Raw genomic sequence first — 27,520 nt, 5'->3', positions numbered from 1 at the left:
GAAGAGGAGGGGCCAGTGTTCACACCTAATGACAGCCACCACAGTGAGAAATAGTTTTGTGGTAGGGTTTAAATGCATACTGCAAGAATGATCGTAGAGATATATTAATACTAGAGTAACCTGTGTCCATTTGTTTCCAGCTTGATTTGAGAAATCCAATGAACTCTGCCTAAATAGCAGGAAGTAGGAGGATGGGACCAGTCATATTTGATGGTGGATCCTTTAAACTGGAGGCCTCACTTCAAAAAGGATGTGGCCAAAATCGAGAGGGTGCAGAGGAGAGCGAAGAGAATGATCAGGGGTCTGAGACTGAGCCCTACGAGGTAAGGCTGAGGGCCTTGGGAATGTTTAGTTTGGAGAAGAGGAGGTTGAGGGGGGACATGATTGCTCTCTTTAAATATTTGAAAGGCTGTCATTTGGAGGAGGGCAAGGAGCTGTTCCAGTTGGCAGCAGAGGGTAGGACCTGAAGCAATGGGCTTAAATTACATGCACAAAGGTACCAGCTGGATATTAGGAAAAACTTTTTCATGGTCAGAGTAGTTCAAAAGTGGAATCAGCTGCCTAGGGAGGTGGTGAGCTCCCCATCACTGGCAGTTTTCAAGAAAAGACTGGATGAATACTTGTCAGAGATGCTTTAGGCTGATCCTGCACTGGGCAGGGGGTTAGACTAGATGGTCTGTATGGCCCCTTCCAACTCTATGATACTATGAAACTCAGAGCTAAACCACATGAGACAAATTACGTAATGATGCTCAAGTTAAGGGATACACAATGTTAGCTGGGAAATGTAGTCTGAATTTCACCTCTCTCTACAGAACTTGCTAGATCACTCCTCAGCGGGTTTGTTAATTTCACCTCTCTTCAGAGCTGGCAAAGATCCCTCTTCAGAGGGTTTGTTCATTTCTTCTTTCTTCCCTGAAGGCTGTCAATTATTAACAAACCCTATGAGGAAGGATCTTTGCCAACTCTGTAGAGAGGTGAAATTAACAAACCCTCTGAGGAGCCATCTGGCCGGCTCTGTAGAGGGAGGTGAAATTCAAACTACGCTTCCCGGCTAACAGTGCGTCTCCCTTCACTTGAGCATTCTTGTGTAATTCGTCTCATGTGGTTTAGCTCTCAGTATTGTGAGAGCTGACATGATGCCTATGTTGGGAGAGGGGGGCTGGGACCTATGAACTGACCATGACCACCTGCACCAACCCACCCAAGCCAAAAAAAAAATCCCAATCCACAGTTTTTGGCAGCTTTCTTCTTTTTACTGGGAATAATATTGCCAATGCCACTATAGTTTCTCTGTAACATCATGATTAATATTACAAATTTGCCTATCCAAATTCCCAGCAGAGCAAATATAAAAATGTAGAAGCAGATTGTGAAGGTGAACAATTTAGCATGATGAGATGCAAATACATTCATTAAAGCATCGGCTGGAGAAGTTGACACCTATTATTTAATGAATTTTTAAACTCAAAGTTGTTAAACGGGCAATCCCTTTTTAAATGCAGTTGACCTTTAAAACAGCAGCTGTCTCTGGGTTACACTCTTGCTAAAAGGACATTGTAGATTCTATCATTTTCCATGTCTCTTTAGCCAGGAACATGACGTCATTGTATTAGATGGCAATTTGAAGGTCTAGGTGCAGGGAAGCGTGATAGCAGTTTTGAAGGCCCAGTCTGACCGGTACCCAGCAGTGAGTATTCATTGCCAAGTCAAAGGATCAGGAAAATCTGAACTATGCAGTTATTCCACTGGAGAACAGGGACAGATCTGTCAACACTTGGAAAACCAAACAAAGCTTTTCCTCCTGATCAAGAGCTGGTTTATGCTTCATACCAAGCCATAAACTAATCCCTTTGCTTAGCTAAAATGGATGAGGGTACAATAAGGGGAGAATAGCTCTACCATCCTGTCCTTCAACTTTTCAACTATAAAGTCCTCAGAAGCAACCAGGATGGCAGTTTTCTTGCAGGTAGAATTTTCTTTAAACTATAAACTATAAACCATAACATAATAGCTATAAACTATAAACAATAAACATAAAGAATAAGAAAAAACATAACATTCTAAACATAAGACACATTAACAATACATACATCTATATAATTAAAAAGAAAAAAAAACCCTAAATTACACTACAGGTGAGTTCCGATTTTCTCCACAACAAGTATATATCATTTCTAGAGTCACACTTATTCTAGGTTAGTCACAAAAACCCTCTTTTTTTCTATTGTTCATGTTTCTTAATCCATAAATCCAGATGTCATCAAATCCTTGTTATCCATTTCATGCAAAAAGCCTATAAATGGTTTCCATTCAGTCAAGAAGTTAACTAATGTCCTTTCTCTAATCAATGCAGTAAGTTTTGCCATTGATGCAAACTCCAAAACGTCTGTCAACTATTCCTCCACTGTAGGCAATGTTGGAGTTTTCCACTTTTGTGCATAAAGTACTTTTGCCGCCATAATAAAGTATAAAAACAAAGTTCTAAAGCTTTTTATTCCCAACAGAAAAGTCTCCGTTTTCAACTGAATTTTAATCAAAATCTCCTGAATCGATGATTGTATCTGCAACCAAAAACTCTTTGCTTTCTTACTTGTCCACTACATATGAAAAAATGTCCCTTCTTGTTTAGCACATTTCCAACATACATTTGACGCCCCTTTATACATTCTAGCCAATTTTTCAGGAGTCATATACCAACAATACATCATTTTGTAAAAAAATTCTTTAATACTAGAGCTTAATGTAAATTTCAACCCTCTTGACCACATATTTTCCCATTGCTCCATTAATATATTATGTCCACAATTTTCCGCCCATTTAGTCATACATTCTTTTACTTGCTCTTCTTCCATCTCAAACCTCAACAAAAGTTTACACATTTTGGAAATAACATGTCCATCATTTGTACAAAGGGCAATTTCAAATTCAGTTTTAGATTTCTCAAAGTCATAATGACTCTTGTCTAATTTGAATGTCTCCGAAATTTGCATATATGGAAACCACTGACAAGCGTGCCCTTCCAGGATGCCAGTTTTCTTTGAAATGCTACATTAATTTGGTTGAAGGACAAGAATGCAAGAGTAGAAACCTTTCCCAGTCTCCACATTCCTTCCATTTTTAGGTAACCATTGCCATGTCTCTGGAACACAGAAATGGGTTAAAGGGATCATGGTAAGAGAGACCAGTAGAAGAAAGAGGGAGACCAATGAGGATGCCTCTACTGTGTACAAAAGCTTATAAATTATCTCCCACTACCAAATGATATAGACAAATTGGTTGTACGGTTATAAATATCACTGAAGAAATCACTGAATATATAGACCGCTTATAATAGAATGTGAACTGGTCATAGTGTTATAATTACAGTTCATCCCAGACATCTGTATAAAACCTTACAAGAAGAAAGTTGAATATGTACTCAGAGTATGTTCAGAAGCAAAAAAAATGTCTTGATATTACATAAGAAAACTACAGAACAACTTTTTCCTTTGGCTCGCAGCTGTGGACTTGCTGGATACCACGCTGCACCTGGATATTTTGAGTTCCTTTTGGGGGGGGCGTTGTTTATCTCAATTGTATTTTCTTTATGGAAATTATATCGGTATTTTTGTAAGCAACTTTGGATCCCCACTGGGGAGAAAAGTGATGAGAAAGGTTCTAAATAAATAAACAAACAGTATTTTTGTATTTCATCCATTACCTACATTCCATCTAATCTGGAGACCCAACTCACCACCAACTGTCCAATGAAGAGTAGAAAAGAGCAAGCATCCAGTAGCACCTATAAGACTAACAAAATTTGTGGTAGGGTATGAGCTTTTGTGAGCCACAGCTCACTAACAAATTTTGTTAGACTTATAGGTGCTACTGGACTCTTGCTCTTTTCTCCCACTACAGACAGTCTAACATGGCTCCCCATCTTGATCTATGTCCAATGAGGAATATGTGTGCCTGAGCCCATCATTTGCTCTCTGCCTGGCAGATGATGTCATTCTTGCCTTACCTTTGTACCAGATTTCAAGACTTCTTTGACTAACTTTTCAAAATACTGCATCACTGACTAAAATTCCTGATACGCGAGTTTTCAGTCTTGTGGAATGATTTAAATAAAAGTTGGTTTCTGTTGCCTGGAGATTTTTTTTTACTTTGTTTGCAAAGGAAGGGGTTAGGAATAGAGATGGGCACAAACAGCAATATGAACAAAAAAAAAGCCACAATCTGCTGTTTGCAAACAAGCTGTTCGTGAGGCCCCATTCTAAACTAACAGGTGGTTGTTGCAAGCCTCATTCGTTGCTGTTCATCAAGCCAGACAGTCTGGCACCTGCAATCAATTCCCTTGGCAACTTAGGCAGGGATTGTTTGAACTCTGTCTGAACTCCTGCTGTTACCCTGGAAACCCCAAACTAAGCCCAATTTAGCTTGATAGGCAGGTCTTCCTTTCAAGTGTGGAGCTCCAAATTTGTTACAACAAGGGAGCAAAGACCAGGGGGGAGGGGGCTCCCAGCTCCAACTTCACAGACAGTGGAGAGATAGTTGCTGTTGGCATTTTGATAGAGAGAGTGCATTGGAGCTTTAATTTTCTTTGTGTGTGGTGGGATAGGGATCTACCCCTTCAAGTTCCAGGGCTGCTGCCAGGCTCTGGACCAAGCTATTATTTATTACTGGTATCTTTCCTCCTGCCTGCTCAGGTAAGGTTTCTGGGAGTGATGCGGTAGGGATCTACCCCGTCAAGTTCCAGGGCTGCTACCAGGCTCTGGGGCCAAGCTATTATTTATTATTGGTACCTTTCCTGCTGCCTGCTCAGGTAAGGTTTCTGGGAGTGGTGCAGTAGGGATCTTGACTTGGATGATGGCTGGAGGAGAGCCTGCTGGTCCACACAAACAGCCAGTCACGAACATGTTCGTGAACAGGGCCATGTTCGTGGTTGTTCATGAGTCCCTGTTCGTGGATGGCAACGAACAACAAACATCATGTTCATTTTTTTTTCTGTTCGTGCCCATCTCTAGTTAGGAATCATCAGAAAAATATCACAATCATTTAAAAATTTATTCCTTAAAAAATCAAGCACAACTCAATTTCTCATTGTGTTTTTAGCTTTTACCACTGACCTTTATTTAATCCCAATCCATCTATTCTGTGGCAATCATTTTGAAAAGATATGTTTGAAATGTCAAGATCCTTTATATGGAAAGGGGGGCACTCATATTATTGACTGGCATACAATCATATAAGAAATCCAGCCACTCTTCCTCCATTCATTCTTGATGGAAGTCCCAAATCTCAGAGATTATAGCAAGCAATTCAAATGGAAGAAGCAGACATGACACAGCTGGAATTGTTTTAGATAAAAAACTAAGGGAAAATATAAATATACAGGTTCAAGCTCTTGTTATATTTCCTAGAGGTTATATGAAGGGTTCACGTTAGACTAGTTCCTTCCTTTCCATCCAAATTATTTTGGATATTTTTCAAAGCAATATGGGAAATTAGTTTTATCGACCAAATTTGCAAGCAATTGAATCAAAGAGAGAAAAGCTCCGCTTATTAAACTTCTGTCCTCTGATATGAACTCACATGTATGTGATCTTAATACAATTGTCTGTGAAAACATGAATAGTAAAAGAGAAGCATTATCAAAGTTATTGAAGTCATAGAAAAGTTACAGCAACTGAAGGCCAACTAGACCTGATGTGGGAGATTCAGCATTAGGGTTGCCCATGGGTATAATTACAAAGGCAGAAAAAAGTTACCCTCACCTAGGCCCTGCATTAGTATCTCACACAAATAAAAGTTCAAATATTCCTACAACAGCACAGATGCTAATATTTCTCCCAATGGGAAGACGAATTCTAATACTGCTCCAATTACAGAATAATCTCAAATTCACAAATGGTAACAAGGATCCAAAAATATAGCCCGGTAGCAAATAGGCCCCAAAGTGGAGCAAATGACTTTTAGCCTCAATGGTAAGAAGCCAAAAAATGGCATCCCACAATGGACAAAAGTATGTTCAATCCAACCCAATCCCTAAGATTGCTTCTCCACTGCTATGCTTCAGGATATCTGCCACTTTGGATATTTGAATCAGGCAATGTGTGAAATTTTCTGCTCTGCTTCTTTTAAGCCTTTTTCTGGCCTCCTTTTGCCCCAGGCTCATCCTTTCCTCTCCTCCATCACAAGTACTGCTCAGAGAGAAACTTCAACCTTTGACCTCCTACCTACTCCCCTTCTCCATCTCTGGAGTCTTTGTATTATAGTAACAATACCAAGGGTTAGTTCCAAGTTTGGATTAGCAGGAGAGACATCTAGGATAACTGAGACAACATCCACTGGGAATCATCTAATATGCTTGTTGCTCCAAATGCTTGTGTGATTTTAGATCACGTTAAGTTACTCATTGCATAGTAATTCTTCAAACTTAGTATGTGCCTTGTTTTTCCCCCCTCACTTTATTAATTATTTAAATATGCAATAAAGATTGAAAATCCATTTACTGTCTCTCTGTCTTTCTCTTCCCAACACACACAATTTTATCTGAGATAATGTGCTGAGTTTTGAGCCTGTGCAAAACTAGACTTAAAGAATTGTCACCCAGGGACTTGGGGGTGGATATCTGAAGGTCAAAGACATGCAGTCCCTTTCCCCCGCTCTCCAGGTAATACAACTTAAGCTGAACCTGGGACCTACACTCATTCTTAAAAATAAAATCCATGCAGATGTCTGCTCGCCATTCTTTGGTATGCGGCGTCCCTCAGGGGACGATTCTTTCCCTGATGCTATTTAACATCTATATGCGCCCCCTCGCCCGGGTAGCCTGCACCTTTGGGCTGGGTTGTCACCAGTATGTGGATGACACTCAGCTCTGTCTGCTGATGGACAGCCAGTCTGATCTCACTCTGGATTCCTTGGCCAAGGTTCTTGAGGCTGTGAGGCTCTGATTACATCAGAGTTGCCTGAAATTGAATCCCCTGGAGATGGAGGTTCTGTGTCTGGTTCATGGGGCAATTTTGTTGGGGACCCGGCTCCCAGCCCTCGACGGGGTACAATTGAAACCTTCGCCGATGGTGAGGAGCCTGGGTGTGACCTTGGATGCCGCACTTTCAGTGGAGGCCCAGGTCACTACCGTTGCCAGGTCTACCTTTTTTCATCTTCAACAGGCCAGGCAACTGGCACCCTATCTTTCACCCTGGGACCTGGCCACAATAATCCATGCAATGGTCACCTCCAGGCCACACTACTGCAACTCACTCTATGCTGGGCTGCCCTTGGGCCTGACCTGGAAGTTACAGCTGGTCCAGAATGCAGCAGCACGCGTCCTTACCGGAACGCCAATCCAAGTGCACATTCATCCTGTGCTGTGCCAGCTGCACTGGCTCCCAGTGGAGTTCCGGATCCGGTTCAAGATGGTAACCTTGGCGTTTAAAGCCCTTCATGGACTGGGACCTGCATACCCGAGGGACTGCCTCTTCCATTATGTCCCCTGCAGGGCATTGCGTTCTGCAGACAAGCAACTCCTGGTGGTCCCCAGCCTGAAGGACATCTGTCTGGCCTCAACCAGGGCCAGGGCTTTTTCTGCCCTGGCCCCGGCCTGGTGGAACACTCTCCTGCTGGAGATCCGGGCCCTGCAGGACCTGTTACAGTTCCGCAGGGCCTGTAAAACAGAGAGGTTCCGCCAGGCCTTTGGCTGAGTGCCAGCAGGTTGTCCCCCTTCTTCCATCTAAGACCACCACTTTTTCTGGGGCTGCCCTCGGCCATCTGCTATGCCCATATACGGACTCCCAATATTTGTTTAAATAGCCTGCTCCTGGACTATTTTAATGACTTTTTAAACATTATTATTGATTTTATGGTTTTGTGACTTTTAATGTATTTTTTGAATGTTGTTAGCCGCCCTGAGCCCATCTGTGGGGAGGGTGGGGTATAAATCAAATCAATCAATCAATCAATCAATAGTTTAAAAAATACTCTCAACCATCTTCCTGTAAGATGTATATTTTTAAAACATTATTTAAGCATGGAAAGGGGGAAAACAACCCAAGAAAAATAAGAGATCAATATGTGCCATCACTGATAGTTTAGCAAGAGAACTTTCTAAGTGCACAGCAAAGCGTAAGAGTAGGTCCTTAATTAAACAATGAAAATGGCACTCTCATTAAAATTCCCAACAGGTGGTATAAAATCTGGGCTTCTATTAAAAGACAACTGTTGGTTACATCTGGTTCACAATTTGAGAAGGGGAACTCATTTCATTTGTAGTTCACATGTCAAAGACCCTATTGAACCTTGGTGATGCAACTGAACAAATTTCAGGATCTATTTCCATTGTTTGACAATAAAGACACCCTTCAATGTATGCCAAAGCTCAGAACATCCATCATTAATACCACTGGAAAGCTAAAATTTAGCAAAAGCATACATTTCAGTCTAGGCTGAGGCCTTGGTTTGGAATAGTTTTCTTTGGTTTAAGTCGGTCTTGTTTTCAGCACAAGGTGATTGTATCCCATTCTAGAGTCACTCCCAAAGCATCTCTGTTTTTTTACCTATAAGCTCTTGCCTACACATTTAGGGCTTCACTTACGCAAATAGCCGTGAAATAACTAAGAATTCAGAGTTCTGGGCATACCCATTAAGTAGCTTTGGATGACAATATTCATTAAATTATCTGATGTTCAGAACATTCATTACAATTATTCCTTATTCATTTAATTTCCAATGCCCTTTCATGGATAAAATCAGATGAGAGATGTTACTGGATAATATATGCACACAGATGGCCCCTATACATTAAGAGAGCAGGAAGGGGGAAAAGGGAGACCCACGTGCTTTGCAGCAACCAACAATGTTCCTATATCTAGAATGCAGACATTTTATTACTTTAGTTTTCCATAACATGCAACATCATTTCTTTTATAAAGGCACCATTTATATTTCATAAAGGACCACAGTTGCCAACTGACCAGGGAAAAAAAAACCTGCTGAACAGCCACTATGGCATCCAGCAAAAAATTTCAATATGGACCCCTCATATGAAGAAAAAGAACGTGCTGTCAAATCATTGCCAACTCATGGTGATCCCAGCCATGGGGTGTTCAACGCAACAGATGAGCAGAAGTGGTTTGCCATTGCCTCTGTGTGGCAACCCCCCTCATCTAAAACAAATATCGTAACAAAACAACTCACTTGGCTTTCTGTTTTTGCAGTAGGATACAGTACACACATCCCTCCCAGACAACATCAAACCAGGAGCAAGGAGGATCAGGAAGACTTTCCAGCCAAGGGCCTAGCTAGACACCCAAGCACCCTACCAATTAAATAAAGGTGAGAGACACATTACCTGGGATTAGGTAAAGGTAAAGGTAGTCCCCTGTGCAAGCACCGAGTCATTACTGACCTATGGGGGGACATCGCATCACAACATTTTCTTGGCAGACTTTTTACGGGGTGGTTTGCCATTGCCTTCCCCAGTCATCTACACTTTACACCCAGGAAATGGGGTACTCATTTTACCGACCTCGGAAGGATGGAAGGCTGAGTCAATCTTGAGCCGGCTACCTGAACCCGGCTTCCACCAGGATTGAACTCAGGTCATGAGCACAGCTTGGGCTGCAGTACTGCAGTTTACCACTCTGCACCACAGGGCTCCTCAATGGGATTAAGCCCCATTGAATAAAGTGAGGCACCAATCTCTCCAAAAGTACTAAACTGAAAAAATACTTTTAAAATATTTTTACTAACCCAAAACAAAAAAGCAAGCTCACAGCAAATGAAGATGCTTAAGAGGGAAGAAAATTAGGGAGCTGTGGAAATGCAGTTTTATCCTGCAGGGAGAGGAAGCGCCATATGCTGTTGTTTTCCTGCACCTGCTCTAGCTTTAAAAAGAGATTCTTGTCCCTGGATGCTGAAATCCAACTAATTCCAGCTCCTTTCCCTTCTCCTCCCTTTCTGCTGCTGCCTCCATAAAGAAAAAAAGAAAACAGGAGCAGGGGCAGACTGGGCAATCGAAATGACCCTGGAAATAATTTCTGGAATGGCCCAATCCATGCTCCTGATCAGGTTGAAGGTACAGATCAAAGGGTACAGAATCGATGAGATCTTTTGAGAGCAATCCTAAGTAAGTCTCCTTAGAATTAAGTCTCATTTTATGCAATCAGGCTTCCTTCTGTTTCACCTGCATACGTGTTTATTAAAAGGTTAACATACAATGTGTACTGTTCATTGCTATAAGTATGCTCTCACTGGATAGTTAATTCTGTGTTTAATGTGTCACGTTTGCTTATGTTTTGTCCCACCATTGTTCAGCTTTGTATCAGATTTGCTTGTTTTCAAATTTCTGCCACCCTTTTGTTGGTTGGTTGGTTCCATTTATCATCCGCCTTTCTCACTGAGACTCAAGGCAGATTACACAGTGTGAGATTAGTACAGTCAATATCAAGGTCATTTCCATAAACAATGTCATAGTATAAATAAACACAAGTTTACAAAGACATAGGATTAGCAAGAATCCAATAAAAAGTTGAAGAGATGCTGAAACAGAACAGAAGCAATTCTAGGAGTGACCTCAGACAACATGAAGTGCAGGTAGCTCATAGGATCACATATTTAAAACAACGGACAGTACATAAGGCAACATAGTGGTGAAGTCTATGGTCCCTAACTCATTAGCAACGTATCTAACAACCCCTCCCTACAATACAAAAGCCTTTTTGAATAACCCTATTGTGTTTATTGAATGTCACAGCTGTGGATCATATTGACTTACACTGTGAAATCCAACTTGAGTCTTAGTAAGAAAGGTGGACTATAAATAATGTAAATAAAAATAAAAGAAATAAAAGAAGCTTGCCAGAGATCCCTCTTATACAATGTCATGTATCCCATGCTGGCCACCCTGATGCTTCTGGGAATCTCACCAGCAAAAAATAAAGGCAACAACTACCCCAAAAATTAGTATTCAAGACTATACTGCCTCTGAACTTGAAGGTTGTATTGGGCCATCACAATTAATGGCCACTCATGGACCCGTACACTTCCACGCGCCCTTCTAATTGCCTTTTAAAGTCTTCTAAACCAGTGGATGTCACCTCTTATAGTAGTTTATTCAATGAATTGATTATGCAGCTCATGATACAGTACTTCGTTTGGGCTGCCAAGAGCCTCAATTTAACTATAAGTACACTCTGGCAATGAGGCAGAAAAGAATCCTCATTCTTTATTTTCTTCACATCATTCAGTAGTTTATAAGCCTCTATATTTATTTGGTTTATTTATCTATTTAAGCTTTCATAATCATGTAACAGAAGCATGGGCAACTTTCCTTTTTCCAGCTAAACTCTTCCTGCTAAACATGCTGTCATCTTCTATTTATTAAAGATTCTGAGTAGAGATGGTCACAAACCAAAATAGAACCAAAGTTCGGCACGAACTGGCTGGTTCATGGTTCGCAAACTGGTGGATTATCAGAGCCCATTTCTGACAAACTGCCATGAACTTTAGGCTGGTTTGTTTGGTTCATTTTTTGGTTCATAACCACAGACAGCCTGGTGCTGATCAATCAGTTTCCTAGGCAACAGGGGTTGGGCTTTCTGCAGACCTTCTGCTGACCCGGAAGTGACTATTTGCTGACCTTTTCCCGACGTTTTCACAAACCAAATGAACCAGTTCGCAAACCGGGCAGGTTCATGAAAGTTTGTGGTTCATGAAATGCAACAAACCACAAACATGATAGTTCTTTTTTTTCCGGTTCGTGCCTATCTCTAATTCTGAGAACTCCCCTTTTCTCTTTGTATCAGCCCCTGAGAATTCTCTGTATCACTTACTCAGTTTGCACAGCCCTATTTCTCTATATAGCCATGTGTCTAATTTAGTAATTTTATATTTACACACACTCATATAAATCTACCAATTTAGGAAATGTTTCTTACATCTGATGAAGTGGGCTCCCCTGGAAGCCCACTTCATCAAATGCTGCATTTACAAAAGGTCAAGCATCTGCTGTCCCACTAATGCAACAAGAACATATTGCTTGAACAGTGCTTAATATACCATTAAAATCACTTATGATTATTTGGGGGCAGGAACATGCACATATGTCAGTCTAACTGACATAACTCAGTCTAAACAACATGTATTTTAAAACCACAAACAGTCATATATTTAAGCTAGAATATTGTTTGCTTTGATATACACTGGAATCCATGTATTCACCACTCCACATTTACAACCATTAAAAGAGATCACAATACATGTAAAGAGTAAGCTTCTTGGGAAATACACACGCCCTTTCTGAACATAATATTTCAGTGACTCTAGTGCTCTAGTTCAATCTAGTGCTTCTATCATCCTATTTTACAATATCAGAAATGTTATAGGGGAGACCCTAACCATGTTTTGCGGCTGCCAATTTATTGCATTTAAGGGCGCTGACCTGTGTGGTGGTGTAGGGGGGTTGTTAAGTGCCAAAACAGTCCCCCATAGCCATTTCAGCTCTTGAAAAGTCATTGGGGAAGAAGAGTGCCTGGTCCTGCCACACTGTGGGACCAGTCATGAATGGACCCTCATAGCATTTTTAAATGGCCTGTGTTCAGCTCTAAAATGACAGGGGGGTCCCTAGGTTGTACACAGGGATGCTGTAATGTCTAGTTGTGCCTTGAGTCAGAGGCCAGGGCTTATGAAAAGCCCACTAAGGAGATCCATCTATTGCCTGTGATCGCACTGCCACCCACAGAATCCCAGGAGAAGAGATGGAAAGCCCAGGCAGAAACTCAGCTAAGATGGAAGAATACAACTGGTCACTTGAGACATTTCCTCACCCTGCAAGGCATCAGAAACCCCAGATCCATCACAAGTCTTTACAGGATGCTGGACAAGGTCCAGCTGTCAGGGCCTGTAGAGAAGAAGTCAGCCCAGGCAAGGGAGTTGTGAAGATGTGAGCTTCTGGTGAGCCATTCTCATCATGAGGGAGATAACTCTACTGTGCGTCAGCTGCAGTAATGCAATAGACTTCAAGGGCAATTGTATGCAGATGGTATCACGAGTGTAAGTCTAAAAGCTGAATGACATGAATGATAGCTTCAGACTCTGGAACAAATGACCCTGGGCATCTCATCACACAGATCTGATGAAAAATGTTTGCAGTCCCTTTCATAAGGAAAAGGCCCTCAGATGCATGGAGTCCAGGTACATCCATCCTAAGACTGTGATCCTCGGTGCTCATGAAAGTCACAGTGACAAGTGACCCTTGCCCTGCCATGAAAGACCTACAGGCCTCCCCCACCCCTTTTTCCTTATTTGCCTTCAGCTGGCATACCCATACTAGTTTCCCATCCAAGAGTGCAGGACGAGGAGTTAGGTGAAAAGGTCAGCTGGTATTTTAATAACACAACTATGACATATATTACCAGTACTGATTATCTCTCCCTTCAGATTTCACAGATTGTCTTGATCTTTCAGTTTTCTCATTACATCTTGTTCACATTTTTTTAAAACTCTAACTAGGGTGAAGTATTTCTTCGTATTACCTGTTCATCTCACAGTACAATGAGCATCTCAAGATCTTGTGTAGTTATGAAATAAAAATATAAACATACTGATTTGGATCCTGTGAGTGTTTTTGGTTAACAGGGGGACCCTCCTCCAGTGCAAAGAGCCTTGCTACACTGGAAAACACAACTTCTGCTAGATGAAGGCTCTGCCATAGTAAAATGTATTCACAAAATCCAGTCCATTGTTACATTTTGGTTCACTTTTCTTGCCCATTCTTTCCTGGAGAGTTACACCTCATAGTTCAGTACAATATGCCATTTTTTTAAAAAAAGATAACATGCTTATCATGGATACAGAGAAGTTAGTCGTGTTAGTCTGTGGTAGCAAAATCTTATGCTAAAATAAAATTGGTTAGTCTTAAAGGTGCTACTGGACTCTTTTTGATTATGCTTATCATGGAAGAACATCCATCGCTTTTCTTCTGCTTTTTGGATTTCATATTCCAAATTCTATAACTTTCTAGTTTTCTTTAACTGTTGTAACAGAATAGAAAATTTGGGGGGGGGGGGGATGACAAGAAAGTTGAAGAACCAGATTAGTCATCACTAACATTTTAAAAACAGGACTAGCCTACTAGTAGTAACCAACTTAATTAATTAGGAACTTTCCTGAAGTCCACAAACTCTTACTGAATATGAATTAGAGAGAAGGGATTTTTTTTATGTTTGTAATTAACCTTAATCTCAATGACGAGGAAGGTGACCAGCAAAGGGTGAATGAAACCTGTTGCATTTATTCAGGATGGCCACCAAAGTGTATATAAAGTTGGTACCTGATGGTGACAAGAATGAGAACTATCTTTTGCTTGATAAAGCAAGCGGGTAGTGATGATTGCTACCATGACTGGCAAGGAGCTTTCATTGAAAGGTAAGTCTTTTTGTCATTCTTTCTGCATCACTGTGTTTTTTCTCCTTTTGATTAAGGGAACTTTTTGGTAACTGAGTAACAAAATCATCTGGACAGATTTGGATAAGCATATCATTAGTTATGCTGGCTACTGCAGGGCAATATAGTTTTCAAACTAAAACTCAGGGCAAAAATCTATCTGGAATTTTGCCAAAACCCCACCAAAAAGAAAACTGGACAAGAGTACATTTTGCATCTGGACATGGGAGACAGTCCTACTATTTTGTGTCCCTTGTTCTCCTACTACACTGGATATATATTTTTACTAAAGGGTTTTATCAGTTATTTTGTGTTCTGAAAAACAACTCATATTAAGTAAAAATCATAATACCATTACGATCTATGAGTATCTATTACTATATTGATTAACATTTCCACCCAAAATTTTCAATAATTTCTCAGAAATTAATGACAAATATTAAAAGATAGTACAAAAGGGACACATTTTGCTTAGGAGGGGAGAATTTTAAGAGAATATCCAATAAGCTTTTGGATAAGATACTGAAATATGATACAAATATCAAGATATTGCCCATAGCCAAAGGTTTGGACAGGATGTAGAGATTTCTTAATCCTAGAGAATGGAATTTGACTTTTTGTTCATGTCATCATAAAGTATACCTGAGAACTAAAAAAATTCCCTTGGCTTCTCCATTGTTAAAATACAAAATACTGAAATAAAAGCTATGACCTGTGTTGACCTTGCACCATGTGTGCTGCATACCCTGACCAGTTAACGGGTACAAGGAGCATAAGGACTTTTTCTGTTCCAAAATGTATGGTCAAACAACAGAACGTTTCAGTATGAATACCAATCACTCTAGGTATGACTATTTGGTTAACAGGGAAAGCAAAAAGGGTATTTTTGTAGGAAAAAAGCAGGAGGAAAAAAACAGGAGGAGAAAATTAAAATGTCTCAAAATTGCAAACTAGAAGGCCAGCATAAGACGACAAGATGTAACAGTTTATGAAATACAATTCAATCTCATATTAAATGGAAATTCTTCAGAATTAGTAATCACGCTGGAAATTTGCTGTCCAGACATACAACACAGAGACCAGGGGAGGGGAGGGGAGAGGAACGAAAAGCAAGAGGATTCGAGGCCCAGTTCTAGCTTCTCTGGGTTAGGGGAAATCTTAACTTGGGGTATCAGAGTTTGAAAGGGAAAAGGCCCTCTTGACTTGTCAGTTCAGCAGTTTTAAAGAGCTATTTGTCAATAACTTTCAGTTAAGAAATGTTGTATTTATATTTATTTATTAGATTTATAGTCCACTCTCCCTGAAATGCAGACTCAGAGCAGATCACAACTAGACATGGACACAAACCAGAAAAAAAATGAAACCATGGGGTTCGTGGGGTTTCCATGAACCAGGAACCACGAACTGGCATGGAACTGGGCCCAGTTACGAACCAGTTCGTGGTTTGTGGGGTTTAAATGCTCCTTTCCAGCAGGGAAAGGGGCATTTAATCATTTAAAGGGGCCTTTCCTGCCATTTACAAGGGGCAGGACCCTTTAAACTATCAGCTGGCAGGCGGGGGAAAGCAGGGCCCTTTAAACTCCCCAAATCCCAGCGCCCATCTCCAGCCCTCACCCCCAGGACCAAACCCCAGCCCAGCCCCAGCCCCTCACCCCCCCAAAGTCCCAGCTCCAGCCCCTCACTTACTGTCCTTCTGATGCTGGGGTGGTGGAGGCCTCCTTCGCTGCCCTGCAGGTCTGCGCAGCAGAGGAGAAGGCCAAAAACGCCTTCTCCTGCCATTTGAGGGGCAGAAAGGTTGTTTTCAGCCTCCTCTGCTGGTCTGTGCACCCGCAGGGCAGCAGAGGAGGAGGAAAAGGGCCCTCTTGCCCCTCAAATGGCGGCTGTAGCTTCCATTTGAGGGGCAGGAGGGCCCTTTTCTTCCTCCTCCGCTGCCATGCAGGCCTCCAGGACAGCAGAGGAGGCCTCCACCACCCCAGCATCAGATGGAAGGTAAGTGGGGGGCTGGGGTTGGGGCTGGGGCTTGGGAGCAGGGTGAGCGGCTGGGATTGAGGATGAGGGTTGGAGGTTGGGGCTCGGGGGTGGAGGTTGGGGGTTAGGCCATTTAAAGGGCCCTGCCGCTTGCAAGTGGCAGATCCCTTTAAACTATCAGCTGGCAGGCGGCGAGGGGGATCCCCCCCGCGGCCTGCCAGCTGATAGTTTAAAGGGCCCTGCAAACCAAACGAACCAGTAGTCCAGTTCGTGGAAGTTCATGGAAATGAGCTTCCACAAACCCTGGTTCGCGAACCATGAACCAGGCTGGTTCGTGGGTTTTTTGGTTCGTATTTAGGTTTGTGCCCATCTCTAATCACAACCTGATGAGGTAGGCTAACAGCTTGCACTTCATGCTACAGGAGAGCAACAGAAAACAACCCCAAATACATGGACACTTGCTAAGAGGAAGGAAGATCAGGGCTTTAGAATTCCTGGATAGAAATGTATAACTTGCTAATTAAAATGACTTGCAGCACAATCCTACGAACAGTTTCCTCAGAGTAAGCCTCAGTGATTAGACCTACTAAGGACTGGTATCTTATTCTAAAATAGCATCTAAAAGCAGTCAGATAAGGTTTAGGGGGAAAGGAATTTTGTTTGTTTTTTGTTTTCGTAACCCCAGATGTAATGATAATACATAATAACATGTAGTATTTTCTTTGATTTGACAATGTTGCCTATTAGACTAGAGGACATGCAATAAACAGAATAAAACAAATAGAGAAATCATGACACAATTTTACCTTAATGTGACTTGTGCACATAACAGCACCTCTTCCATATGAGCATTCTTTGAAGACCAGCCATGGCTTTTCATCATAACCAACAACAATTTTTCCCCACTCCCTTTTTTGTTATTTAACATCTGACTTGAAGAACAATTCTCACGTTCTCAAAAGGACACTCATAATTTGTGGCTTTTCAATTGGTCGTAATGGGCATTACCCTACTGCTGGTGTTTGGATCGCAAAGGAAAATGTCTTCAAGATCCAACACCGAATTCACACCAATAACTTGAATACAGGATGTGGTGTGTGCACTTTATACAGGGCTTATATTACAATTTCAGCAGACAAAGATTTTATTAAATTCAGAGCAAGAATGGATTGTTACATCTAATCTGACAGTAAGGATTCTTATTTCAAGATCAGTTTGAGTTTAACTTATATAAAATGAATACATCTGTGACTAAATGATGATATAAACTATGAGAAGCGCTTTATAAAAGCATTCAGAAACTCTACTACACAACTATGTAGGTACTTAAGTTACTGTTACAGAACAGCTGCTGAAAACTTGCAGACAAAATTCCCGTACAATCAAAATCTTAAGAGTGACCTAGCCACCTTCCATTCCATTTAATTTCGACTCCATATGTTTGTAGAGAAGAAAGCCACCTTGGGGAAAAGCCAGAAAGGAAAATGACTTAACCTGTCTTTCTACACTCTTAAATTTATGTAAATTAAATTACATGGTGAAAAAGTGAATTGCCTAGCTTGTAGTTATTTAAGTCAAAAATTAAAGCAGGAGGCAGCAGAATGCAGAAGACTGTTTCCTTTCCTACCCTCAAACTGTTATTTCTCTCAGTGATTGTACTCCCCCCCCCTTTTCTTACCTGAACAGGTGTGCTGTTGACCATTCTACTGATGACAAACATGTTCCTTTCAAGAAAGTATGTAGCTTCTTCACCTATCTGTCCCAACGGATCAGACAGTTGTCAGGTCTCCCTTGGGGATCTTTTTGACCGTGCTGTCAAACTCTCACACTACATCCACTCCCTCTCTGCAGAAATGTTCAATGAATTTGTGAGTACCTTAACTTTATCACAAAATGCACCTCTTGATCTAATTTGAAAATGACACAAGAAGAAACAACAGGTCCTCAAGAACAGCTAGAGGTTGTGGAGAGTGCCATCAAGTCATATTTGACTTATGGTGACCTCTGCTGGGACATTCAAGGCAAGAAACTAGCAGAGGTGGTTTGCCATTGCCTGCCTCTGAATAGCAATTCTGGTCTTCTTTACAGGTCTCCCATCCAATTATTAACCAGTACCAACTCTGCTTAGCTTCCAAGATCTGATGAGTTCAGACTTACCTGAGCTATCCAGGTCAGGACTGAGAACAGCTACATTTCAGTATATTATAGGTCTGGAGTACACATGCAGCTGAGGTAGAATCCTGAGGTGATTGAATGGGCTGTACCCACTACCCACTTCATACTGCAAACGTGGGTTTGAATTTTTAATTCTTTCCCCTCCGTAAAAATTCCATGTAAATCAAAAAGCACACCAGGAGAAAGGGTCTAGTCTATCTCTTCATATGCAATGCTGGTTTTCCACTTACAGGGAATTATTAATGTGGGGGGACTTTTGAAAAATGCATCCCTCACCTACAATCTTGCAGTATACTCCCTTATACCAGTGCAGCCCTCTGCCTCCTCATTACAGCAGACCAGGCCCTATTTGGGTAGAAACATGGAATATGTTTTAAATAAATAAATGAGATAAAGATACTAGATCCTTTCTGTGTAACAGAATGCACACATTGCCCCCCTCCAATTAGGTTTTAAACACCATTATATTGGTATTTCACTAACTCAATTTCCCTAAACCAGGGCATAGTACAGAAATACCACAAATATATTTCATCATATGTAAATCATATATTTGAGGATTCTCTGAATATAAACTGGCAATATACTGCAATTATATGCCACAGTAACCTGCTTCTTGAAACTGGCATAAGAATTCTTATACTTCCCAGTGGTTTATTATCATGAAACTCCCCTGGAAAGGAAATATGCCAACCAGGGGCAGCTCCGGAGTTTCCAGCACCTGTGGCCGGGGGCGCGCACGTGCGCGTGCACCACACTGCGTAATGATGTCACATGTGACATTATCACCAGCCCCATTGCTGCAGCGGGTGGCTGGGATGTCACATGGGTGGCCTCCCAGCTCTCATGCTCAGTTGCCCTGCGCCACCCTAGACACCTGCAGTGCTTCGCCTGTGGCTGCTGCACCCAGCTGGGGGCATGTGCTGTTGACGGCAGCAGCACGGGGCAGGAGGGCTGGGAGGCTGCAGTGGCTGCGGCTTCCCATTCCTCCCGCTCAGCCCCAGCACCTCCTCCGGTGCCCCCTCCGGCTCCCCAGCACCCGCGGCAACTGCCTACCTGGCCTCAATGGGTGCACCAGCCCTGATGCCAACTAAATATTATATCTTTCATAAACTATCTTCATTTTTAACAAGAGGAAAGCAAAATATTAACTGCTAGTTGAATCCATCATCCTTTGAAGGACAATTTCGGAGAGAGCTCGAGTAAGGAAAAATTTATTATTTAGGGAATTACTTTTAACTGTTTATTTGCTTGTGGAGATCACCTTGGAAGCATTTTGCTGAGAGGTATGGTTTAATTTTTAAATAAATAAAAAATAAATAAACCTGAACCCATAAAAGATATTTTAAATGGAATCAGTGAAGGTAAACACAGGCATACATATACAGAAGCCAGTTTAAGTAACCAAATGAAAAGAGACAATCAAGAGGGTTCTGAACTGAATGCTTTGCATTAGAAAGCATTTGAAAGACCCACAAGAGTTATTTTAGAGTCTGGCAGAAAGAGAAATGTCTTTCTAATGTTGTAGATATCTGAGACTGAGGACCACCTTGCTAAAAACAAAGGCATTTTCATTTATAAGCAGATTATAGAGAAACGTGATCACCTAATGGGATTCTGTGCAGTTTAAAGCAAATTATATTTAACAAGATCATATGTATATGTGTTATTTGAAGTCAAGTCACTTGCCAACTTATGGCAACTCTATGAATTAACAATCTCCAAAATGCCCTATCATTAATGCCCTGGTTGGATCTTGCAAAATTGGAGGCTATGGCTCCAATTTTTGAGTCCAATTATGGCTCCAATTATTGAGTCAAGCCATCACATTTTGGGACTTCCTTTTTTCTTACTACCTTCCCCCTTTTCTAGCATTATTGTCATTTCTAGTGAGTCTTCTCATGATTTGAACAAGGTCATAGATACTACAAAATTATTACCCTGCACAATTCCTGGATGTCTCTGAGCACCAAATGAAAAGAAGCAACCCCCCCCCCCCCCTTTTATAGCAATTTAGGCTAGTGACTGTACTAACTGCAATCTTTGTTTATCTTTAGGATGAACGCTACGCTCAAGGCCGAGGGTTTATTGCAAAGGCCATTAACAGCTGCCATACATCTACATTAACCACTCCTGAAGACAAGGAGCAAGCACAGCAGATTCATGTGAGTTGTGTCCATTTCTGTGCTGGAGGGGAGGGACAAAGAATGAGCACACGACCAGTTGCAGAGAAGAATACAAACAGCAGTCAAGCCAAACATTATTAAAATTAGATTTATTGCTTGTAATCGTATTGTTTTATATTGCTGGCTTTTGCTGTAATAAATTGGATTGGATTGGATTGGATATTAAAATTAGAAACTTAGATTGTTCCAATTTCTGGTACTGCAACCACCAGAATTTGTGTAGGGAAGTCATATAGTACACCTATGACAATATCACCATTATTCTCATTTTAAACCCCAGAAATATTAAATTTATTGACTATGTGTTGGAGCTAAAGGATTATAAGCAAAGCAAAATGTTTCATATCTCCCCAGCTGTTCTCCGTTCTCTCAAAAGAGCAGCTTAACAGAACCAAGGGTTCTAATGACTCTTCCCCAGTCTCTTTTAACACATGTAAAAGGAACCGAAAACCTTTCGGGACTCCCTAGCATTCAGTCAGCTGCCATCTTTCTACACTGTCAACACATCTGCACATACTCAGTTGCTGTAATGAAATCATGTGGCTTATCATAGATGAAGACAGCCACCCCCACCCCCACCCCGGACTGCTTAGATGGGTTGGAGGATTCCATCTCTCAATTCCTCCTATATATAAGGGGAATTTGTGCTCAGTACCATAAACACTATTCAAAAAATAAGGTCACCACGGGTAACGCAATCTTAATTCATTCACTTTTTATTACTATTGTTCTTCCACGCAGTGTACGTATCACCACTCTCAAAAGGTGGTGCATGTATTTTGGGTGGGATTTTCATTTTATAAAAAAGTCATTGAAATAATCAAAAATAAACTATTTAGCCACTCACTTTTGGAGCATATGAGAATAGTTCAGAAATTTTTTAAAATGGCGCCAATTTCAGGCAAAGCCTTTCATTTTGCATGCTGTTCATTCACTAAGTCATCTGCCTCTTTGGGAACCAAACTAAGAGACTGAGCTCTCCTTGTTTGCATTGGCTGGATAGATGATATTTGAGCAATTGGGCTGGGTAGCACAGCAACTCTTCCAGTGTAAGAAGCAGGAAAGGGTTGTGCCGCAGGGTCGGTGTATTTTGCCACAGTAAGCAAAGTGGGAAGTGTTTGTGTCAACATTACAGAGGTCCCAAGGGCAGCAAAATGGCTAGGAGGATCCCAGGAAAGCAAAAGGCCCTTTGATCTTCAGGTTCACCCCCAAGCAGTCACAAAGTTTCAAAGAAAAGAAACCTTCCCAGAAGCAAAACTCTTCAAAAGGGGAACCAAACCCCTGCCTGGGCATGTTTACTGTGCTAGATGTAGCCGTTAGAAATGCTTTGGATCAAGTATGAAGAGGTATACCACACATTGCAACTCCCATTATGTTCAAATATTTTCAAGATCCCAGACTTGCAAAAAATGTCTCATGAATGCTCAGGTTTTTGCATCAGATTAACTGGCATTTCATTCATCAAGACTGAACAAAGTGGTTTCTACCAGCACACAATACAGCAAGAAAATTAATAATATATATTTAGTTAACTCTAATCTGTCACCTCGCTGTCCAAAAAGATCTTACAGATGTTAGTTAATTGATCTTGTAACAGCCTCTAATAGTATCTGTTATAGGAAGACAGGTGAATAAAAATACCGTGATAACAAGTAATTTAAGGCAGGACTTCTAAGAATAAATTAGCTGCCTTCTGAGTAAAGTTGGTGTAGAATTACTTAATGGTACCATTTTCTTGCTAATGAGCAGCATGAAGACCTGCTAAATGTAGTGCTGAGTGTGCTCCGCTCCTGGAATGACCCTCTGCTCCATCTGGTCTCTGAGGTTCAAAGAATCAAAGAAGCTCCCGATACCATCCTCTGGAAGGCCATGGAGATTGAGGAACAAAACAAGCGACTTCTAGAAGGGATGGAGAAAATAGTTGGGCGGGTGAGTTGAAGCAATCCTGAAGCCTTTCTAGCTGGGTACTCGTCAGCAGCCGTATAATAATGGCAAAGGTGTCCTATTTGGTCCAAAGCTTCAGGGAAGTTTTTAAAAAGCTAGCGAGACAGCAAATTCTCCTTGCTCCAAAGAGCTATTTGATGCATGACGCCTACAGAGAGAGGTGGAAAAGCTGATTCCTTGCACTTTGTTTTCTAAGGAATGTTCAATTTGTTTAGTAAAATGTTTTTTAAAAAGATAACTCCGACATGTGACAAATATATTCCAGTACAATTCTCTGGTTGCACATATATGACGTCCTAGAATTGGTAAATATTTGCCAAAAGTGTTGTGTATACAGCACGGTTCTTTCAACTGGATTAAAGATGTCCAGCCACAAGATCTCTTGAGAAGAAGTGACAATATGTTGAAATTGGTTTTACTAGTTGATGATCACAAAGTAAAAAACAGAAAACATACTGTGAACTTTAAAAGTGCAAAGTGAATAATATAAATAATTAACCTCCAGTACTTGAAAAACAAGATGCTATGAACTTTTTAATCTTTTTTATTGTTTCCCTATTAATGATTATATCTGTATCAATTATATTTGGGGCATTAAAAATATAACCAAGGCTTATTTCATGTCTGAAATTAATGCTGCATTGATCTTCAGCCCTAATCTTGCAAACACCTTGGATATTATTGGTTTGGATCCTGTCAAAAACATCTGTGCATGCCGGGGGGTGGAGTTCACTTTCCCAGAGCAGACCTCCAACTGCCCCCTCCTGCTGTTCCTGGGATCCCCCATTCCTCAAGGGCAGCTTTTTGGTGGCCATTTTAGGCAGCCACGGGAGGTAGAATACATGGAAGTTCTTGGTTCTGTGGACAGAAGTCCTTTCTTGCTCAAATCTTTTCAATGATATCCAACCCCTTGTTCTGATATACAAATCTTCTTGATCATTTATGAAGACTGCTTACTTTCCCCCCTTTTCTTCATTAGGTTCATCCTGGAGACATAGGCAATGAAGTTTATTCTACTTGGTCAGGCCTCCCATCCCTCCAGCTAGCTGATGAAGATTCTCGTCTATTTGCCTTCTACAATCTGCTGCACTGCTTGCGCAGGGACTCCCACAAAATTGACAACTATCTGAAACTCCTGAAGTGTCGCCTTATCCATGACAGCAACTGTTAAGAAATGTTGGCCTCACTTCATTCAAACACTAGTACCCAAAATTTCAAAATTGTCTACTTTGAGCTTACTGCTTTTTGTTGTTCCATGCACACTTTAAGGAATATCTTATCCCATGGTACAAGATTCATAGCCATACTATGTATGTTTTTCTCTGTTTTGGATGCAAACAATTTATTTCAGTTATTGTTAAAAGTTCCTTTCTGTCTCATCTGTTGGCATCACACTGATAGTAAAGTCAAGCAATAAAAATAGTAATCATGAGTATATGCAAAATGGTTCAAATCTGAAGCACTAGAAATGTCTCTTTACACTTACCAACCTCACCAATATTCTCCACATTTATCACACACTTTAAATTTGGTATCATCAATGTTCACAACTATTGGCAATGATTTGCTTTCTCCAACAATACACATGCTATCGTTGTCAAACTCTGGACGGGGTTAATAGTTTCAGGTGGGTAGTCGGTCTGCAGTCAGTCTGCAGTCAAAGAGCAAGATCCAGATCTTTAAAGTGCTATTAGACCCAAATCTTGCTCTTGGATTGTGAGAATGGGAACTAGGATTTGCCAAGGGGAAAAAATATGAAAGAACTGATCTGAACTTGACCAATTTCATTTTAATGTTCTATTATTGGTTATTGTTCTAGCTCTCTCCTGTTTCAAACAGTGGCCAGACAGATGTCTCTAGAAAGCCCACTCATAGTGCGTACAAGGGTCTTCTTCCAGTGTATGCCCCCAGCATCTGGAATTCAGAGGTATACTGCCTCTGAATAAGGATGTTGATTTACAGTGAAATCCTAATCAGAGTTACTCTAATCTAAGTCCATTGAAATCAATGGGCTTAGACTGGAGTATCTCTGCACAGGATTTCACTGTTAGTCAGCAAGGCATAACCATTGATAGAACTCTCCTCTAAGAATGTGTATAGCCCTTTTTAAAAGGCTCCTTCACACCACAGTCTATAATAATGAGTTCCATGTCAACTATGTGTTGTGTGAAGTTCGTTATTTCATTTGTCATGATTGAAATAACCATCAGTTTCATTGTATCTCTAGCATTATAACTTCAACTGGTCTCTTTAACTTTACTTTACTTTACTTTATTTGCTATTTAGCCTGCCCTCCCCACAAGCGGGCTCAGGACGGGGTACAACATTCATAAAACACATAATTATATTTATTTATTTATTTATATTTCAATTTATATACCGCCCATCCTCAGGGGCTCTGGGCGGTGAACAGTTTAAAATCAATAAAAACAAAAAAACAACACTAAAATCAATATACAAAACAATAATGAAATAAATTAACCAAGTGCAATGGTGGGGAGAACCCCCACCCCAAAGGTGGGAGGTGGACATGGCACCACCCCCTTCAACCACCGAACACCTGGCGGAACAGCTCTGTCTTACAGGCCCGGCAGAATGATAATATGTACCACTGGGCCTGGGTCCCCATTGATAGCGTTCCACCAGGCTGGGGCCAGGACTGAAAAGGCCCTGGCCCTGGTTGAAGCGAGGCAGGCTTCCTTAGGGCTGGGGACCACCAGTAAACATTTATCCGCTGATCTAAGTGGTCTCCGGGGAACATACAGGGAGAGGTAGTCCCGAAGATATGCTGGTCCCAACCCGCTAAGGGCTTTAAAGGTAAGAACCAATACCTTGAACCTGATTCGGAATTCAACCAGAAGCCAGTGCAGCTGGTGCAGGACAGGTGTGATATGTGACCCGTGCCGCCGCATTCTGGACCAGTTGTAGTTTCCGGATCAGGCCCAGGGGTAGCCCAGAGTAGAGTGAGTTACAGTAATCTAGCCTGGAGGTGACTGTTGCATGGGTCACTGTAGCCAGGTCCTGGGGCGTCAGGTAGGGGGCAAGTTGCTTGATCTGACGAAAATAGAAAAATGCAGACTTGGCAACCGCCATGACCTGGGCCTCCATCGATAGGGAGGCATCGAGGAGCACGCCCAGACTTTACCAGACTTTACCTCCCATCCAGGGCAGGGAGCTGGATCCCAACATCTGGCAGCCCCCGTCCCAGCTGCAGGACCTCCGTCTTCACCGGGTTCAGTTTCAGCCTGCTCTGTTTCAACCATGCTGTCACAGCCTCCAGAGCTCTGGCCAGATTGTCTGGGGCTGTGTCTGGCCGGCCGTCCATCAACAGAAAAAGCTGGGTGTCATCCGCGTATTGATGACAGCCCAGCCCAAACCTCCGCACCAACTGGGTGAGGGGGGTGCATGTAGATGTTAAATAACATCGGGGAGAGTATCGCCCCTTGCAGAACCCCGCACACCAAAGGGTGACGGGGCGATAGATCTCCCCTGAGCGCCACCCTCTGTCCCTGACCCTGGAGAAAGGAGACCAGCCACTGTAAGGCTGTCCCCCTAATCTCCACGTCGTCAAGGAAGCTGGCCAACAAATCATAGTTGACCATGTCAAACGCTGCTGTGAGATCGAGTAACACAAGCAACGCTGACCTGCCTCGATCCAGATGCCTGCGAAGGTCATCTGTGAGGGCAACCAAGGCCGTCTCCATCCCATGGCCTGGATGGAAGCCAGACTGGAATGGGTCCAGGACTTCAGCATCATTCAGGAATTTCTGCAGTTGTACTGCCACCGTCCACTCAATCACCTTGCCCAGGAACGGGAGGTTCGACACTGGGCAGTAATTGGACGGGTTGGTGGGGTCCAAAGATGGTTTTTTCAGGAGGGGCCACACCACTGCCTCCAACCCCAGAGCTCAGGGAGATGTTAACAATGGCCTCCAAATGGTCCCGTAGCCCCTCCGAGCTGGCCTTCACCAGCCAGGATGGGCAGGGGTCCAGAGGACAGGTGGTTGGCTTCATCCCCTGCAGGATCCTGTCAACATCATCCTGGGAGAGCAGCCTGAAATGATCTAATATGGACCCAGAAGACGGCCCAGAGGTCTCCAGTTCCCTTACTGTATCAACAGTGGGTGGCAGTCCACGGCGAAGGGACAAGATATATATATATATACACACACAATTAAAATCATATCATAAAATCATAACTCAGATGGCCTATTGCACATTACTGCCCTCAAATACATAGAGGGAGGCACCCGGTCAGACGGGATGTCATTGGATAGGAGGAGGTGATGGGAGGCTCAATAATGGTCCTAATACTGGCCTCAACCATATGCCCAACAGAACATCTCCATTTTGCAGGCCCGCCGAAATGATACCAGATGTTGGCGAGCCCGAGTGTCTTCAGACAGAGAGTTCCACCAGGTTGGAGCCAGGACCAAAAAAGCCCTGGCCCTGGTTGAGGCCAGGGATCACCAGCAAGTTCTTATCTACTGAACGAAGCACTCTCCGGGTTACATACGGGGAGAGACGGTCCCTCAGGTATGCTGGTCCCAGTCCGTTTAGGGCTTTAAAGGTCAACACAAACACCTTGGAACAGACCCGGAACTCCACGGGAAGCCAGTGAAGCTGCTGCAAAACTGGTGTAATATGTGACCTGAATGGAACATCCATCAGGACCCGAGCAGGAGCATTCTGGACCCGCTGTAGTTTCCAGGTCAGACCCAAGGGTAGTCCTGAATAAAGGGAGTTACAGTAATCTAGCCTAGAGGTGACCATTGTACGGATCACTGTGGTTAGGTCCCAGACTGAAAGATAGGGGG

At 42.1% G+C, this 27,520-nt stretch overlaps 1 protein-coding gene across 1 annotated transcript; it reads left to right on the top strand.

The window, feature by feature from the left end:
- The first annotated feature begins 14,365 nt into the window (after positions 1 to 14,365).
- PRL (prolactin) lies at positions 14,366 to 24,143 on the top strand. The gene is made up of 5 exons (XM_054985489.1): positions 14,366 to 14,412; positions 18,085 to 18,266; positions 20,631 to 20,738; positions 22,509 to 22,688; positions 23,683 to 24,143. The coding sequence occupies exons 1-5, from the start codon at positions 14,373 to 14,375 to the stop codon at positions 23,872 to 23,874; spliced, it is 702 nt and encodes a 233-aa protein (XP_054841464.1). The 5' UTR covers positions 14,366 to 14,372; the 3' UTR covers positions 23,875 to 24,143.
- The last annotated feature ends 3,377 nt before the right edge of the window (positions 24,144 to 27,520 follow it).

Source organism: Eublepharis macularius, chromosome 7, assembly GCF_028583425.1.
Source record: "Eublepharis macularius isolate TG4126 chromosome 7, MPM_Emac_v1.0, whole genome shotgun sequence".
NCBI lineage: Eukaryota > Metazoa > Chordata > Lepidosauria > Squamata > Eublepharidae > Eublepharis > Eublepharis macularius.
This window is presented reverse-complemented; position numbering and strand designations above follow the sequence as displayed.

What these genes read in the sequence shown, in the direction of transcription:
- PRL (XM_054985489.1), top strand. Translation starts at nt 14,373, where the DNA reads ATGATTGCTACCATGACTGGCAAGGAGCTTTCATTGAAAG. An exon ending in CAAGGAGCTTTCATTGAAAG is followed by an intron (nt 14,413 to 18,084) that starts GTAAGTCTTTTT and finishes TTACCTGAACAG; the next exon opens with GTGTGCTGTTGACCATTCTA. An exon ending in TGGAGAAAATAGTTGGGCGG is followed by an intron (nt 22,689 to 23,682) that starts GTGAGTTGAAGC and finishes TTTCTTCATTAG; the next exon opens with GTTCATCCTGGAGACATAGG.